A 15,862-nucleotide genomic window follows, 5' to 3' on the forward strand; every position below is an offset into this window, starting at 1 on the left:
GGTGGGAGGAGAATAAGAACATTCCTTAAATATTCTGGAAAAGCAAGCCTTGATAGATCTGTGGTTTGAAGCCACTTCAGGTGCCAAACCCTCGTTTTCCATGCAGTGTTTCTAGAGCCTTGCAGCACCTGAATTATGTCTATGGAGAGGTTAGGGGAAAGTTTTGCACTTTTTAAATAACAGCTTTAACAGTAAATAGAGAATTTATTGCCAAGACCCAATGGCTCCTGATTTTTGAGTGCTGAGATGTGACTTGCCTGTGCTGTCCTGCTGTCTGAGCTATGCCTCTCCCATCAGTTTTGAGAATTCCCTTCAGAAATCCCAGCTGAAGGGCACAGCTTGAAAGTACTGGGGATTTTTCCGTCCAGTGAAAGAAGCACTTGATTGAGGATGTGACGTGATTGAGGACGTGGAAGCAATCTTCCAAGGTCCAATTATTCCCTCGAGGTCATTGGAAAGCATAAAAAATAAGCAGCTTCATCTCAAGCAGAAAAGGTTAATGTTATGAAATGTAAACACTGCAATGGTGGTTGGAAAAGCAGGACACAGAGTCATGGAATCTCCTGAGCTGGAAGGGACCCACAGGGATCATCCAGCCCAGCCCCTGTCCCTGCCCAGACCCCCCAACAACCCCACCCTGGGCATCCCTGGCAGCGCTGGCCAAAGGCTCCTGGAGCTCTGGCAGCCTCGGGGCCGTGCCCATTCCCTGGGCAGCCTGGGCAGTGCCTGGCCACCCCCAAGGCACGAGCCAAGGAAAAATTTCATCCCTTTCACATTGCACTCCCACTCCCTCACAGCACAGCAGTCCCTTGAAGAGGAGTTTTGCTCCTGCAGCTGCCTCACAGAATTCACAGAATGACCAGGCTGGAAGCGACCTTCAAGGTCATTGAGTCCAACCCAGCCCCAACACCTCAACTAAACCCTGGCACCCAGTGCCACATCCAATCTTTTTATAAACACACCCAGGGATGCTGACTCCACCACCTCCTCGAGCAGGCCATTCCAGAACTTTATCACTCTTTCCGTGAAAGATAATATCCAACCTATACCTCCCCTGATGCAGCTTGAGGCTGTGTCCTGTGATTCTGTCAGTTCCGGGAGAAAAAACCCAACCCCAGCTGAGCTCAGCTACATTTCAGGGAGCTGTAGGGAGTGATAAGGAGAAGGTCATCCCTAAGTCGCCTTTCCTCCAGGCTAAACACCCCCAGCTCCCTCACTGCTCGCTCCCAGCCCAGGCTCTCCAACCACCCCGTTCCCATCGATCCTGAAGGGCAGCAGCACCAGAGGGGTTGCAGTGATTTATTGCTGTGGAAGGAGCGTTGAGTTCCTAAGGCTGCAGGGTGCTGGCAGCCGAGGCCCGGCCTGCAGGAGGAGCTCTCTGTACGCCTCTCTCTTCCGAGGGCTCCGCTTCAGCCGCCCGCAGACGGGAGGTGGCACCGGGCACCATCCCACTCCTGCGATCGAACACTTCCAGGGATTTTTTAAACTGTTCGGCTGCCTTCTTCCTCCACGCCATCTTTCTCTCTTGTTCTCTCAAAAACTGCTGCTGTAATTGCTTGTAGAGACGATGAGTTTTCTTTTTGGCCTGGTCAAATTTTTTTACCTTTGTGAGAGCAAACATAAGCCTTTATTGCACTTTCTTACCATGAAATGAAGAACTCCAAACTGGTGCTTATCTTCAGGAAGAGACATATCCTACCACATCCCTCACTATGGCCAAGGTGATTTCTGAGCAAAAAGCTCCAATATGTAGAATCACAGAGTCACAGAATCACTGAATCACTGAATGATTTGGGCTGGAAGGGACCTTAAAGCTCATCTTGCTTCAATCCACCAGGACACCTTCCACCAGAACAAGTTGCTCCAGAACCCATCCAACCTGGCCTGGGACACTGGCCAGGGATCCAGGGGCAGCCACAGCTCTGGGCACTCTGTGCCAGGGCCTCCCCACCCTCACTGGGAAGAATCTCTTCCCAAAATCCAATCTAAACTTATTCTCTTCCAGGGTATCATTGGAACAACAGCTCAGTCCAGGTTAAGCCTGTGCCAATGATGCCTGTAGCTTATTCCAAACCAGTTGGTTGTGACTTGGAGACAGGATATGACAGCTGTGTCCTGAGGCTGGGATAGAGGCACCACCACTCATGTCAAAGGTGGCCCAAATCCAACAATTGCCTCTCCCAGCCATTGGAGAGAACCTTGGCACCCCTTCCTGATCCAGCTGGCTGAAGACCTAAAGGCCTCCCTGTGCCACAAGGGGCCATGAGCTTTGTCCCAGGGAAGAGGAGACCTCACCTGCTCCTCCAGGAGTTGCAGTTCATAGGCTCTGCTGTGGCGGCTGGGGGTGGGCAGGGGGTAGTCCAAGTCAAGGTCCCAATCTGCAGGGCTGCTCTGGGCAAGAAGGGGCTTCATGTCAGAGGGCCACGGACCTGCTCTTGGAGTTTGAGGGGCCCCCAGCCCCGTGTGAGGGTTCCCCAGCCCCAGGGCAGTGTGAGGGTTCCCCAGTCCCAGGGCAGTGTGAGGGTTCCCCAGCCCCAGGACGGTGTGAGGGTTCCCCAGGCCCAGGGCAGTGTGAGGGTTCCCCAGCCCAGTGTGAGGGTTCCCCAGCCCCAGGATGGTGTGAGGGTTCCCCAGCCCCAGGAGAGTGTGATGGTTCCCCAGCCCCAGGATGGTGTGAGGGTTCCCCAACCCCAGGACGGTGTGAGGGTCCCCCAGCCCCAGGATGGTGTGAGGGTCCCCCAGCCCAGTGTGAGGGTTCCCCAGCCCCAGGCCAGTGTGAGTGTTCCCCAGCCACAGGACAGTGTGAGGGTTCCCCAGCCCCAGGACAGTGTGAGGGTCCCCCAGCCCCAGGGCAGTGTGAGGGTCCCCCAGCCCTGCACCGGGGCCTGCTGCTCTGCTGGCTCTGGGATGTTGTGAAGAAGGTGACACGAGGCCGTGTGTGGCCCTGCTCCTCCATGGCCCCGTCTCTGCTCTCGGTGGTCGGTTGTTGTCATGGTGACCTTGGCAGGTGGCCTGTCAGGAGTCACCTCCAAACTCTGCCTCAGTGACACAGTGCTCCAACAGCTTCTCCTGCCCTTCACCCACTGCACCAGCACCATCCTCCATGTCTGCCTGCAGTAGAGACCAGGCTCTGTCCCCACACAGAGCATCCGTGTGTCCCCCTGAAGGACACCCCCACTGCTGCATCTGCAGCTGCTGGGCTCAGTGACAGCCAGGCCCCATGGCATGGGGACACACAGGGGTGAGTCAGTCCCCACTGGCTGCGTGGCCTGATGGAGCACCCCTCCAGCACAGAGAGGTGGAGGGAATGGAACCACAGAGCCGTGGATTCATGGAATCATGCAATGGTTTGGATTGAAAGGGACCTTCAATCTCATTTTGTTCCACCCCCTGCCATGGGCAAGGACTCCTTCCACTATCCCAGGGTGCTCCAAGCCCCATCCAGCCTGGCCTGGGACACTGCCAGGCATGGGACAGCCACAGCCTCTCTGGGCCTCCCCACACTCACAGGGAATAGTTTCTTCAAAATATGCAGTCTAAACCTACTCCCCTTCAGTTTGAAGCCATTCTTCCTTGTCCTGTCTCTCCAGACCTTTGCCCAAAGTCCCTCTCCATCTTTCTTTCTCTCTCCATCTTTCTTGTTTCTTTCCAGTACTCCCTTCAAGTACTGGAAGGCTGTAATTCGGTCACCCTAAAGCCTTTTCTTCTCCAGGCCAAGCTATCCCAATTCTCTCAGCCTTTCCTCACAGCAGAGCTGCTCTATCCCTCTGCTCATCCTGGTCCCTTCTCTGGACTCTCCAGCAGCTCCAGCTCCTTCCTGGGCCCCAGGGCTGGGGCAGCTCGGCAGGTGGGGTCTCACCTGAGTGGGGCAGAGGAGCAGAATGCCCCCACCCCTGCTGCCCACACTGGGGGCTCAGCCCAGCACACAGTGGCCTTCTCCAAGGTCAGATGCTGCCACCCCAGCACAGAGCCCAGCAGCAGGGTCAGGCCAGTGCAAGGTCCAGCCTCAGCAGATCCGGATGCTCAGCTCTCCAGCCAGGATGGTGCCCCATGTTTATGGAAATGGAGTAGGAGAAACTCTGCTGCTCTGACTACAAACGAGCTGTTGTGACCTCTTGGCAAGAAATCCAGGGAAAGGCAGCAGCAGTTCTTCCAGAGCCATGCTGGAGCACTGAAAATAAACTCACATCTGAGGAGCTGGAACATGAAGTCTGGACTGCTGAAAGTACAGAGGATTTGAGATACCCCACGAGTAGTGAATTTTACTATTCATAAAATCAGCACAGTTTTCACATCTCATTTGTACCAGAGCCTTGACAGGCACTCCGAGACCACCACGTGCTCAGGGAGTGTTGTTTTATTCCAGCACAAAATGTGCTGCTGAGGCAGGACAGCAACTTGCTGTGAGTCAGGAGACTTGGAATGTCACCAACACTTGTTTTTCCTAGCTGGGATACAGCTTTGGGTTTTGAGACAGCAACTCAAAGCCCTGTCATCTGCTGCCTTCCAGAGAGGGAAGGAAGAGCACAGGCTCCAGCATCTCTGGTTGGGAGACACCCAAAGTTGTCACCTTTTTCTTCCCCCACTTGACTGCCACAACGCTTTTTTAGGAGATGCTTGGGAGATCCATTATTGTTGTTCCTGCCCATGGAATTGGAATGAGATGAATTTTAAGATCCCTTCCAACTCAAACCATTCCATGTCTTATGATTTGAGCAAGCTGCTCCCTGATGGTGAAGAACCCCATTCCTTGGTGGGGTCCCACAGCCCCAACAGATGTGAGGGGCTGGAGCCAGGGCGGGGTCAGGCTCTTTTCCCAGGGAACGAGGGACAGGACAAGGAGATGGCCTCAATTTGCACCAAGGGAGGTTTAGGTTGGATATTAGAGAAAAATTCTTCATAGAAAGGGTGGTAGAGCACTGGAACAGGCTGCCAAGGGCTGTGCTGGAGTCCCCATCCCTGTAAATGTTAAAAAAATGTGAGTATGTGGCACCTGGGGACATGGGTTAGTGCTGACCTTGACAGTGCTGGGGGGAACAGTTGGACTTGGTCATCTTAGAGAGCATATCCAACCTTAACCACTCCATCTTCCTCTGATTCTAAGGCTTTTAAAATGTCTTTAAGCTCCTGTGATTTCATCTTTTAGAAACTCAACTACTCAGCCAAGAGCCAGCTCAGGGCAGGGCAGGAGCCTGTGACACAGAGCCAGCAGTGAAACCATCAGGGAGGCCACCAAATGGTGAAGGACAAAGCCTGAAGGGGATTTTTAGGTGCTAGAACAGAGGCTGTGGGGCTGGAAGGGAGTCTGAGGGGTCATCCTGACCATCTCCTGGCCTCCAGTCACATTTGGACAGCTTCAAACACCCTCAGCTCCCTGGGCTAGGCTGTCCTGCAAGGAAAAATGCAATCTTCCTACATCTACCCTAAAAAAGGCTTTGCCATAATTGCAACTCCATACCCAGGACAGTCCCTGACACTATTTGAGGACTGGGATGTGGTAGGTTTGAGAGCACAGCCCAGCATATCCCAGAAGGATGTCATTTTCTGGCTCAGGCTCCCCAGCTTAGCAAGTGTTTGTCCCTGCTGTAGATCCCAGATCCTGCTGTGCCAGAGCAGACAGGCCCCAGGGCAGCAGTTAATCCCTGTCCTGAAATAGAGATCATTTCCACCCTGTGCTCCCAGGCACACAGTAAATCCAGCCTGGATTTCCTCTCCCCTGTGTGGGCACACGCTGCTCCTGCTCCAGCGCCATCCCAGCACGTTCCATTGCCACTTCCAAGGAAGGGTTCAGCAGTGGCTCAGCAGCAGATCCATGAAAACTGTCTGGCCTGATGCCATAACTACCCTGTCCCACTGGACTTGGGTTTATTTCCCCCACCTTGGACTTTCACACTCCACCTGGAGCTCATTGATCAAGAGGGACTTTGAGCAAGGGTGTGGAGGGATGGGGCACAGGGAATGGCTCCCACTGCCAGAGGGCAGGGATGGATGGGAGATTGGGAATGAGGAATTGTTCCCTGGCAGGGTGGGCAGGCCCTGGCACAGGGTGCCCAGAGCAGCTGTGGCTGCCCCTGGATCCCTGGCAGTGCCCAAGGCCAGGTTGGACACTGGGGCTTGGAGCAGCCTGGGATGATGAAAGGTGTCCCTGCCCATTGCAGGGGATAGGATGAGATGACTTTTAAGTTCCCTTCCCCCCCAAAGCATCTTGTGATTCCATGATTCTTTGTCAGCCAGCACCTCCCAGCGTGTGGAGATGCTGCCCATCCCTCAGAGCTGTGACCCCTCCCCAGAAGGAGCCACTCCTCCCTGTGCCCATGGGAGGGCTGTGCCCATAGCTCCCTGCTCCAGCTGGCCAGCTCCTGCCCTGTGCCAGGGGCTGCTCTCCAGGAAGGTGTCCCATCTGCTCCCTTCCCAAAAACCCCAGGGCTGGGATGCCTTTCCCTCATCCAGCTTGGCCAGAGCAGCACCAGGCTCGGCACATGAGCAGGTGTCAGAATGGTGGGAAACCAAATCCTTCCTGGGGCCGGAGGAGAGGGATAACACCAGGCTGAAATCATGGCTTGGAATACTTGGAGAGAGGGTCACCACAGCCAGCCACCCCTCCCACCACTGCTGGGCTTTCCACAGACCACACAACCCCCAATCCCAGCAGGAATGCTGCCCTCGAACCCCCAGCTCCTGTCAGCACTGCACAGGGACACACACGGCCACACAGGGAGCTGCAGGGCACGGCGAGCACCACACGCACTGGATCCAAGATGGAAAGGGACAAGCCGTGGATGGAGCCGGGACCCAGGCAGACTCCAGTGCCAGCAAATGAGTCAGGGGGCTGGGATAGGCAGGCACTCCCTGGGGAGGGCTCCTGAGCCAGCCATGCTGCAGGTGGCAGGTTTGCAGGTCTCCCTCCTCCCTCCAACGCTCCCCGCGGTGAAAAAGCCTCTGGAATGTGAGCCCAGAAAGCAAACACGCTCCCGGCCAGAGCAGGGGCCGCTGGCTGATAACTGCGGCCCTTTGTGTCCTTTCTGGGATGGGCACCACTCCAGCCGCACCTGGGGCACCTTGGCAAAGGTGGCAGCAGCGGTGGCACGCTGGGCACGCCCCGGAGAGCTGCCCGCCCCTCACCCGTGTGCTGGGAAGGAGCCGTTCCATGGCCTCAAATCACTGCCCTAGTAATGGAAAAAACTCGCTGTTTGAGAAAGAGGGCGGGAACCAGCGGGGATTTTCCGGGGGAAGCGGGGTTGTGTTTTTGTGTTCAAGTGAGTCGCCAGGCTGAGAGGGGAGGGACAAGCAAGACATGGTGTGACTTTTGGGGCTGTCCTGTGCAGGACAAGGAGCTGAACTCGATGATCCTTGTGGATCCTTTCCAACCCAGGATATTCCATGATTCCATGATTCCATGACTCAGGGGACAGGATGCTCCAGTGTCATGGCACCCCAGGGCAGGGCAAAGCACCCAGCCCTTTTCCAGACACTTGTGGTCAGTGACTGCTCTCTGTGTCACTGTGTCCCTCCTGTGTCCTGTGGGGTGTCCCAGTGCCAGCCCTGGGGCTGCCAAACCACAGCTGTCCCTGCTGGAGCTGGAGATACTGGACACAGCTTCCCAAGAGCTGCAATTCCTGTGCCTCAGTTTCCTATCCCTGCACTGGGCACTCCTCCCTTCCTTCCTTCTTGGCCAGGAGATCGCTGGGAGCCGAGGGTGGAGTACAACAAAAATAGAGCTTTATTTTGGGACAAGTGCAATTGGAGCTGGGTCCTTCGGCCCCGGCGTGGAGATACAAGTGTGGCAACGGCCACCACGGACCCGGCAGCGGTGCCAGGCACACACACCAGGTTGTCCCTCTGCCGTGGCGAGCATGTGCTGTGTCACAGCCCAGCACTGTCCCATGTCACAGCCCACCACTGTCCTGGAGCGATGGCAGCTGGTCCAGGCTGCTCCCGTGCCCTCGGCTGGGCTCTCACCATCTCTGCCACGGATGCCAATCTGCAGCGAGCTGGGAGGGGTGGGGACAGCTGTGGGGGCTGAGGGGCGTGGTGGGGACAAAGACAACATCGGCAGCACCACCGGCAGCCCCGTGGGATTGTCACGACACCGTGGGGATGGGGACAGGAGAGGGGACACACCCGCCCTGTCCTGGGCGTTCGGTTCGGCCACAAGAACCGAGTGTACACAGAGAGCCAGGGACCACTCCACCCAGCAGAGCTCAGTAGTGACACACACACAGACACACAGACACACAGCCAGACACACAGACACGTCTCTTTGCCCAGGTGGGACAGCAGCTGGATGCACGGAGCTGTGTATCCAGAGCTGTGTCCAGAGCCATGTCCCAGCCCGTGTGTGCACACAGGGACACGTGCAGAGCCAGTGCACAGCGGTTCCTGCCAGCAGCACACACCTGCACACACACACAGAGCTGTGCACGCCCAGCCTGCACACACCTGCACACGTGTGCCACACACAGTGTACACACCTGTGCACAGCCTGGGGCAATGCACACGTGCCCACATGCACGAGACCTGCTTGCACACAGAGCCTGTGCACACTGACACGTGCACACCAACACGTGCATACAGAGCTGTGCACACCTACGTGTGCACTGTCATACACATCAACACAGGCATGTCCCACACAGGGCCATGCTCACACCTGCAGAGCCTCTGCACACTCACAAGCACAGAGCTGTGACAGACCCACTCACACCCAAGAGTGTGCAATTCACACACATGCACACAGCAGTGCACACATCATGTGTGCACATCAGCACATCCACGTGTACAGAGCTGTGCACACCTGCACACCTGGACACTGAGCAAGGCAGGGCGTGTACACTCACTTCTGGGCACACCAGAAAACACAACACGCACGCAACCATGCACACTGGCACGCGTGTGCACCTCAGCAGCTGTGTGTGCACACAGAGCCATGCACAGCGGCACACACGTGCACAGAGTCAAACACATTGGCACATACGTGTGCACACACCTTGGCACACGTGTGCACAGAGTCAAACACATTGGCACACACGTGTGCACACACCTTGGCACACGTGTGCACAGAGTCACACTCACAGTGGCACACATGTGCTCAGAGTCACACACATTGGCATATGCATGCACAGAGTCACACACACACTGGCCCTGACGTGCAGTGTCACACACACTGGCACACACATGTGCAGTTACACACACTGGCACACACATGTGCACAGTGTCACACGCACACTGGCACACACACGTGCACAGTGTCACACACACACTGGCACACACATGTGCACAGTGTCACACGCACACTGGCACACACATGCACAGTGTCACACACACTGGCACACACGTGCACAGCGCTCCCCCAGAGCCCTGCCGGCCCCCCGCGGGTCCCTACTCGTGGTGCAGGTGCCGCCGCAGCCCGCGCAGGCCCCAGCAGGCGCCCAGGAGCCGGGGCTGGTGGTACAGCACCATCCCCGCCAGCGTCAGCGCCACGCCGGCGTAGCCCAGCGCGCCCAGCCGCGTGCCGAACAGCAGCCACGACAGCAGCAGGTTGCCCACCACGGTGAGGCTGCCCAGGAGGTGCAGCGTGAGGGCCGAGGTGAGGGACAGGAGGCAGGAGGTGGCCAGGTTGTAGAGGACGGAGCCCAGGCAGCTGAGCAGGACGCAGCCCCAGAGCGCGGCGTCGGGGCGAAGGACGCCCTGCCACGAGGGGCCCAGCTCCAGCGCCACGGCCGCCCCGAACAGCAGCACGAAGCTGGGCAGGGACGTCAGGCCGAGCAGGGACAGCGCGTCCAGACGGTCCTCCTGCAGCAGCACACCTGGGGGGACAGGGGGACGGTCAGTGGGACGTCCCACGGGAACGCCCACCCGCCGCAGGGACACCCAGCACCCACCGGAGACACCCACCCACACGAGACCGAGCAGTAAAGGGATCCCAAATGTCACTGGGAAGGGGAAAATGAGGGTGAGGGTGGGGGGTGCCCATGGTTTGGGGAGGTCCCAGTTCAGAGGTTCCCTGGTTTGGATGTGTCTCTCTGTTCAGGAGTCCTTAATCTCTCGGATTCCTTGGTTTAGGGGGTGTCCCACTCTGGGGATGCCCTGATCCGAGGGTGTCTGCTTTCACGGGTGCCTGTGTTTGGGAGGGCTGGACAGGGCAGCTTTCCCAGCCCGTTTCAGAGCACTTGTCCCCATGTCCCTCCCTCCAGGTCATCCGAGGACAGTGGGGACAGCAGGCACTGCAGGGCTGGCTGCCACACACAGACATGCCCCTACCCTCCCCAAGGCCACTGTCCACGTCCCACCGGGGCTGAAAAGATAACAGGGCAGTGGCACAATGACCACTGGTGTCCCCTGGGGGGGCCACAGCACCCCACTACAGCCATGGAGCCCCTGGGGCGGGCACAGTGCCCCGTGGCAGACCCTGTCCCCACGGTGCCCCGAGCCACAGGCTCCAGAGGAAACGCTCCCTTCCCAGCCAGAACCATTCCAGCTAGCTCCTCGCTGCCATGTGCCAAGGACACCAGGGCCCAGGTGGCACCGTGGCCACCTTGGGAATGGGGGACTCGCAGGGAGTCCAGCAGCCCACAGGGATGGGAGAGGCTGGGTGACCCCGAGCCAAGTTAGGGCACTTCTACCCCCCATGGCCCAAGGACACCACAGGGACACGAACGGTATCACCCCTGACAAACTAAAGTCATGTCACCTCAGGGCCAGGCCACAAGCATGACACAGCCCTGAGAGGGGCAAGGGTGGCTCTGGGGTGATCCAAGGGTGGCACCAAGGCCAATAGGGACAGCAGGCGGCACCGGGACTGGGATGAAACTGGGAGCCAGAGTGCCACCACGGCTGGGGTGACAATGTGGCCAGGGTGGGCAGGGAGTATCACCAGCACAAAGGAGGCACTAGAATGACACCAGTGATAGGGTGGGGTGGCATTGGGGCTGGGGTGACACCAGGGCGCACAGAGGGTGGCAGGGCAAGCAGGGAGAACCCCCAGCACCGGGGGTGGCACCGAGGTGACACCAGCACTCCTGCGCCCCAGGGGCCGTGCCAGGGCCAGGCGGTCATGCAGGACAGGGACAGGAAGGGGGACAGGTGGCACTTACTCTGCTGGATGGACTTGAGGGCGCGGAGCACGGTGGCGGCCAGGAGGAAGCCGCAGCCGGGCTGGGAGAAGCAGAGCCCGCCGGCGATGCTGCAGGCGGCCCCGGCGCACACCGGCCCCATGGCCCAGAACTGCAGCGGGTGCGGCCGCCGGCCCCCCAGCAGCCCCAGCACCAGCGTCACCAGCGGCGTGGTGGTGGCCACGGCCTGTGCCACGTCCAGCTGCACGTAGCTCAGGCCCAGGTTGCCCAGGGCCACGCTGGTGCAGAAGGTGAGGCTGAGCAGGTAGATCCTGGCGCGGGGCCGGGGGCCCGGTGCCCGCGCCCAGCCCAGCGGGTAGCCCACGGCCACGCCGGACAGCATGTGCAGCGCCGAGAGCAGCAGCGGGTAGCGGAACCCGTGCGCCGCGAAGATCCACTTGTTGAGGCCGGCCATGGTGGTGCCGGTGCCCAGCCAGGCCAGCACGCTGAGGGTCAGCGGCAGCGCCGGCCCCGGCGGCCGCCCCCCGTCCGCCTGCCCCGGGTCGGGCTTCCAGGGCCGCACGGCGCCCGCGCCCGCCGCGCTCATCGCGGCTTCATCGCCCCGCCGCGACCGCGGGCACATGGGCACCGGCTCCGCTGCCTCCGGCCGCCCCTCGCCGCTCTGCCCCGTCCTCCCGAGAGCCCCGCGGTGGGTGCCGGTGACAGCGGCGCTGGCGCGGCGGCGGCCGCGCTGTCCCCGCTCCCCGCGGCGGCGGCCGCGCTGTCCCCGCTCCCCGCGGTGGCGCTGCCCCTGCCGGGGGTGCTGGCGGCGCTCAGCGCCGGGCTGGCGGTGCCATGTGCCGGGAGGCGGCGGCGGCGGCCGGGGCGGGCGGAAAGTTTGGTGATGGCGGGAGCGGAGGGCGGAGGCTCCGCCCTGCGAGGCCAGCGCGTCACTGCCGGGCGGGCGGGGCGCGGCGGGCACGGGCACCGGGACACCGGGGGCACCGCCCGCCGGGCACCCGGCCCTCACCGCCCACCGTGGTGACGGCGGCGCCGCCTCCAAGCCCCGCCCGGCCCCCGGCGCCATACCCCTGGCCACGACCCGCCGCTGCCCCGGGGATTTTGGGGGCTGGATTCAGCTCCCGGGGGAGTCACGCAGATTTGGGGGTGTCCCTCAGGCACCGCGGTCCCCGAGCCCTGGGACAGTGGGGGTTCAGTAACCCCCAGGGGCTTACAGAGCAGGAGGATGCCGCTTGCTGAGGATGAACAGTGCTGACTCGGAATCCCCAAATTTTTGACTGTCCCAAAAATGCTTTGGACACCCCAAAAACGGCTGCTCCCAGCAGCCGCCTGCCCATTCCCGAGTGGGACCAGGACCGGAGGGGCTGCTGGTTTTGGTGCTCCCATCCCACTGCACCTGTAGGACACAGAGCACCGCGTGTGTCCCCTCCTCCTGCCCCTGGCAGATTTGGAGTGCTGGCCCACGAAAGCAGGAGACAGGGAGCCGGCAGGTCCTGTGCCCACAGTGGGGATTTCATTGCCATCACCCCCCACCCTCTACCACTCGCTGAGGCGCAGGATGAGGGTCGCCCCATCCTGGGGTCTGTAGTCAGCAATACCTGTGGGGAGAGGGACATCAGTCTGGGGTGAGACAGCAGCCACGGGCTGCAGGGGACCCCTGCCACCTCCCCAGGGACCCCCACCCGCCACTCACCCATCTGCAGGGGGGTGTTGGGCGCAGACAGGATCTGCCAGTAGTTCCGCTTCTCCTGCCGGGCCTCCAGCCCCAGCACCTGGGTCAGGAAGGGGCCCTGGGGGGTGTCCTGGGTGTGGAACCTGGGGGGTGGGACAGCGGGGTCAGGGGGGCGAGGCTGCGGCCTCGGCACTGCTGGGGGGGCACAGAGCTGCTCCAAGGGGGCTGTGTGCTGGGAACCGGAGTGAGCCCGGCACAGGGCACAGATGCAGGACATGTGGCCACCACGGGGTGACCCCCACACACCTGAATTCATGGGGTTCCAGCGCCGCAGCCGCCTGGAGCACGTCCAGGAGGGAGGCGCCGGCAGGCACGGGCACCAGGCGGTCGTAGAGCCGGAGGTCGTAGCACCAGGGCAGGGGACACTCCACCACCAGCTGCACCGTCTTGTTCCCCGGCACCTCAGCCAGGGGCTCCATGTCCAGAGGTGTCAGCGTGTCTGCGAGAAGCCACCACGGCACTGGTGACACTCAGCCACCCCTGTGGCGACACCAGCGCTGACCCCAGTCCCGTTACCCCAGCTCCTACCTGGCTCCTCCCCGCAGTGCATGGAGGCGATGTCCAGGTAGGAGTGGCCGTGCAGCACCGGCAGCACCTGGGCCATGGTGGCAGCGGTGCCAAAGGCTTCCAGGTTCTCCAGCAGGGCAGCCATGGCCTGGCCGAACGCCGGCTCCGTCTGGCACTCGCCTGTGGCCAGGAACACCTGGGACACGGAGGGATGGAGATGGTGGGAAGAGAGGGGAGGGTTGGGTACCTGGGCACTGCACTGCTGGGCATCACCTGCCCCATGGCATCCACATCTGCCTGGGCACCCACATCTGCATCTGCACCCACACCCATATCTGCAGACCCACTTCCCCCATGCCCATTCCCAGTGCCAGCCCAGATGTCCCCTCAGGTGACACCCACCTGCAGGGCCCACGGGGTGCTGTAGATGTTGCCGATGACACCGTCAGGACCCTGGGCCTTGGCCATGTTCCTGCTGGCCTCGTGTGCGGCCAGCCGGAGCTTGGCTGCCAGCCCGCTCCCCACCAACTTCCTCCGCTCCAGGCAGGTGAAGGCCAGTGCCACCACGGCCTCGGTGTCTGTAGGGACACCCCGGTGTCACCCCGGAGTCACACACCGCCGGGGTGCCACTGCCTGTGCCCACGGGCCCTTACCCACGGTGTTGCCGCCATGCCCGTGCCGTCCGTGGTGCTGGGCCGTGAGGAGCCGCCGGACCACCTCGTCCCGCACCCGCTTGCGGTGCACACACAGCGCCAGCACGCCCAGCCCGTACTGGTAGTAACTGGTGACAGGGTGGCCTCGCTGCTGGGAGCCTGGGGACAACGCGTGGTGTCACCAAGGTGAGCCGGTGCCTCCCAGCCGGATGTGTAGGTGCCAGGTGGGCACTCACCCCGCGGGGACACTCTCACCTGTCCAGTCCTCCTCCAGGTAGTACTTGAGCCATGTCACCAGCGAGCGATGGGGACTGACCGGGGGACAGGTGGCCTGCAGCCCCAGCAGGTACAGTGCCAGCCGCCCCGTGTGCGGGGGCTCCGCAGCGCTCCTGCAAGGCACCCGTCACCTCCCAGGACACCGCCCGAGGTGTCACCTGCCCCGAGGGGACCCCGGGACATCCACACCTACGTGCTGTGCTCAGCGTCCCACCGCGAGCGGCCGTGGCCCTGCAGGCTCCTGCGGAGACAGGGTGTCAGCACGGGGGACAGGGGCGGACAGCCCCAAAGGCCCGCGGGGGAACCAGCACCCACCTGCCGTAGGGGTGCTGGAAGGCGTCCTGCAGCCGCTCCAGGTAGCGCCGCTCCAGCCGCGGGTCGTGCTGGCGGGCCAGGCGCAGGGCCAGGTACACGGCGGGGTCGGGGTCCCGCGCGGGGTCCCCCGCCAGCCCCAGCAGCCGCGCACTCAGCGCCCGCACGGCGTCCGCCGAGCCCGCCGGGGGCTCTGCCCGGCCCGGGGGAGGCAGCGCAGGTGAGGGGGCCCGAGAGGGCCGAGACCCCCCAGGCACGGCCCTGCAGCTCCACGGCCCCCCCGAAGCTGTGTGGGGCCGCGGTGGGGAGGGACCCCCAGCACCCACCCCTCCACACACCCCGCACCCTCCGCGTCCCCCCGAATCCCATAACCCCCAGATTTCCCACCAAAAAAAGGGGAAGGAACAAGGAGACGTGACATGGAGCAGGAGCACAGAGAACCCGAGGGGGTGGCGGGGGGCTGGGGTGACACCTCTGTCCCCAGGGACCCGTGGCGGGGGTGGGCAGGGGCTGGCTCCGGACAGGGGAAGGGGCGGCAGGGCTTGGGCTGGGGGGAGCTGGAGATGGGGCTCATCCCCCCAGCCCCGCTCCTCGGGGATCCCCCGAGCTCAGGGCGAGCCCCGGCCCGGGCGGTCCCGGGCAGGTTCGGGGGCCGGGGCCGCACTCACCGCAGCAGCGGGCGGGCAGGAGCGCGGGCAGCAGCAGCAGCAGGACGAGCGGCAGCCCCATGGCGGAGCGGGACAGGGGGACGCGGGGGTGGCACAGCCCCGCCGGACAGCCGGGAGCGACGGGACGAGCCGGGAGCGGGGACAGCACGGGAAGGTGTGGCGAGAGGCCGTTTCCGCACGCCGGGGCCGAGTCAGCACAAACGGGGCAGAAGTTGGGCTGAGGCGCGGCCGAGGGGAGCGGGGGCAGCCCCGGGCAGCCCGGGACACTCTGCCCGGGGCAGTCCGGGACATTCTGCCCGGAGCAGCCCGGGACACTCTGCCCGGGACAGCCCGGGACACTCTGCCCGGGACAGCCCGACCCGAGCTGCCGCTGATCGGGGCAGCGCCGGCGGCCACAGCCCGAAAATAGACAGGGCTGAAACCCGGCCAAAGCCGGCCCCTGGAAAGGAGAATCGCCATGCGCGCCTCCAAGCACGATTTAATCAGCCGCGCCCGGGAGCCGCGGGACAGGCGGGGGCGGCGGGGGCGGCACGAACCCCCCAAACATCCCTAAAGTCGGGGCTGAGCGGGTCCTCAGCCCCAAGAGGTGGAACTCCCCTGCCGGGGGGGACGTGGAGTCCTGAGCCACAAAAGCGAATCCCCCGA

At 62.1% G+C, this 15,862-nt stretch overlaps 2 protein-coding genes across 3 annotated transcripts; both read right to left on the minus strand.

The window, feature by feature from the left end:
* Window positions 1-7,704: 7,704 nt before the first annotated feature.
* On the minus strand, window positions 7,705-11,957 carry SLC35E4 (solute carrier family 35 member E4). Its single transcript, XM_084217467.1, has 2 exons — window positions 11,091-11,957; window positions 7,705-9,803 (listed from the first exon to the last, which is right to left on the minus strand). Exons 1-2 carry the CDS (start codon window positions 11,689-11,691, stop codon window positions 9,376-9,378), a joined length of 1,029 nt encoding a protein of 342 aa, XP_084073593.1. The 5' UTR covers window positions 11,692-11,957; the 3' UTR covers window positions 7,705-9,375.
* A 604-nt stretch (window positions 11,958-12,561) lies between these two features.
* TCN2 (transcobalamin 2) lies at window positions 12,562-15,545 on the minus strand. Of its 2 annotated transcripts, none has more exons than XM_084217462.1 (10): window positions 15,218-15,545; window positions 14,553-14,742; window positions 14,431-14,478; window positions 14,217-14,350; window positions 13,962-14,120; window positions 13,711-13,886; window positions 13,318-13,504; window positions 13,048-13,240; window positions 12,763-12,884; window positions 12,562-12,667 (listed from the first exon to the last, which is right to left on the minus strand). In XM_084217462.1, the coding sequence occupies exons 1-10, from the start codon at window positions 15,276-15,278 to the stop codon at window positions 12,606-12,608; spliced, it is 1,332 nt and encodes a 443-aa protein (XP_084073588.1). In that variant the 5' UTR covers window positions 15,279-15,545; the 3' UTR covers window positions 12,562-12,605. The 2 variants fall into 2 exon arrangements, with proteins under 2 accessions (XP_084073588.1, XP_084073589.1); XM_084217463.1 differs by having other exon boundaries at window positions 13,330-13,504; window positions 15,218-15,542.
* Window positions 15,546-15,862: the final 317 nt, after the last annotated feature.

This window comes from Fringilla coelebs, assembly GCF_963513975.1.
Source record: "Fringilla coelebs genome assembly, chromosome: 17".
In the NCBI taxonomy this organism is placed as follows: Eukaryota; Metazoa; Chordata; class Aves; order Passeriformes; family Fringillidae; genus Fringilla; species Fringilla coelebs.

Coding starts and splice junctions, on each gene's coding strand:
- SLC35E4 (XM_084217467.1), bottom strand. CDS start 11,691: ATGTGCCCGCGGTCGCGGCGGGGCGATGAAGCCGCGATGAGCGCGGCG. Junction 9,804..11,090: donor CCTCAAGTCCATCCAGCAGA/GTAAGTGCCACC, acceptor CTGTCCCCCCAG/GTGTGCTGCTGCAGGAGGAC.
- TCN2 (XM_084217462.1), bottom strand. CDS start 15,278: ATGGGGCTGCCGCTCGTCCTGCTGCTGCTGCTGCCCGCGCTCCTGCCC. Junction 14,351..14,430: donor TGGGACGCTGAGCACAGCAC/GTAGGTGTGGAT, acceptor GGTGCCTTGCAG/GAGCGCTGCGGAGCCCCCGC. Junction 14,121..14,216: donor CCTGGAGGAGGACTGGACAG/GTGAGAGTGTCC, acceptor CGTTGTCCCCAG/GCTCCCAGCAGCGAGGCCAC.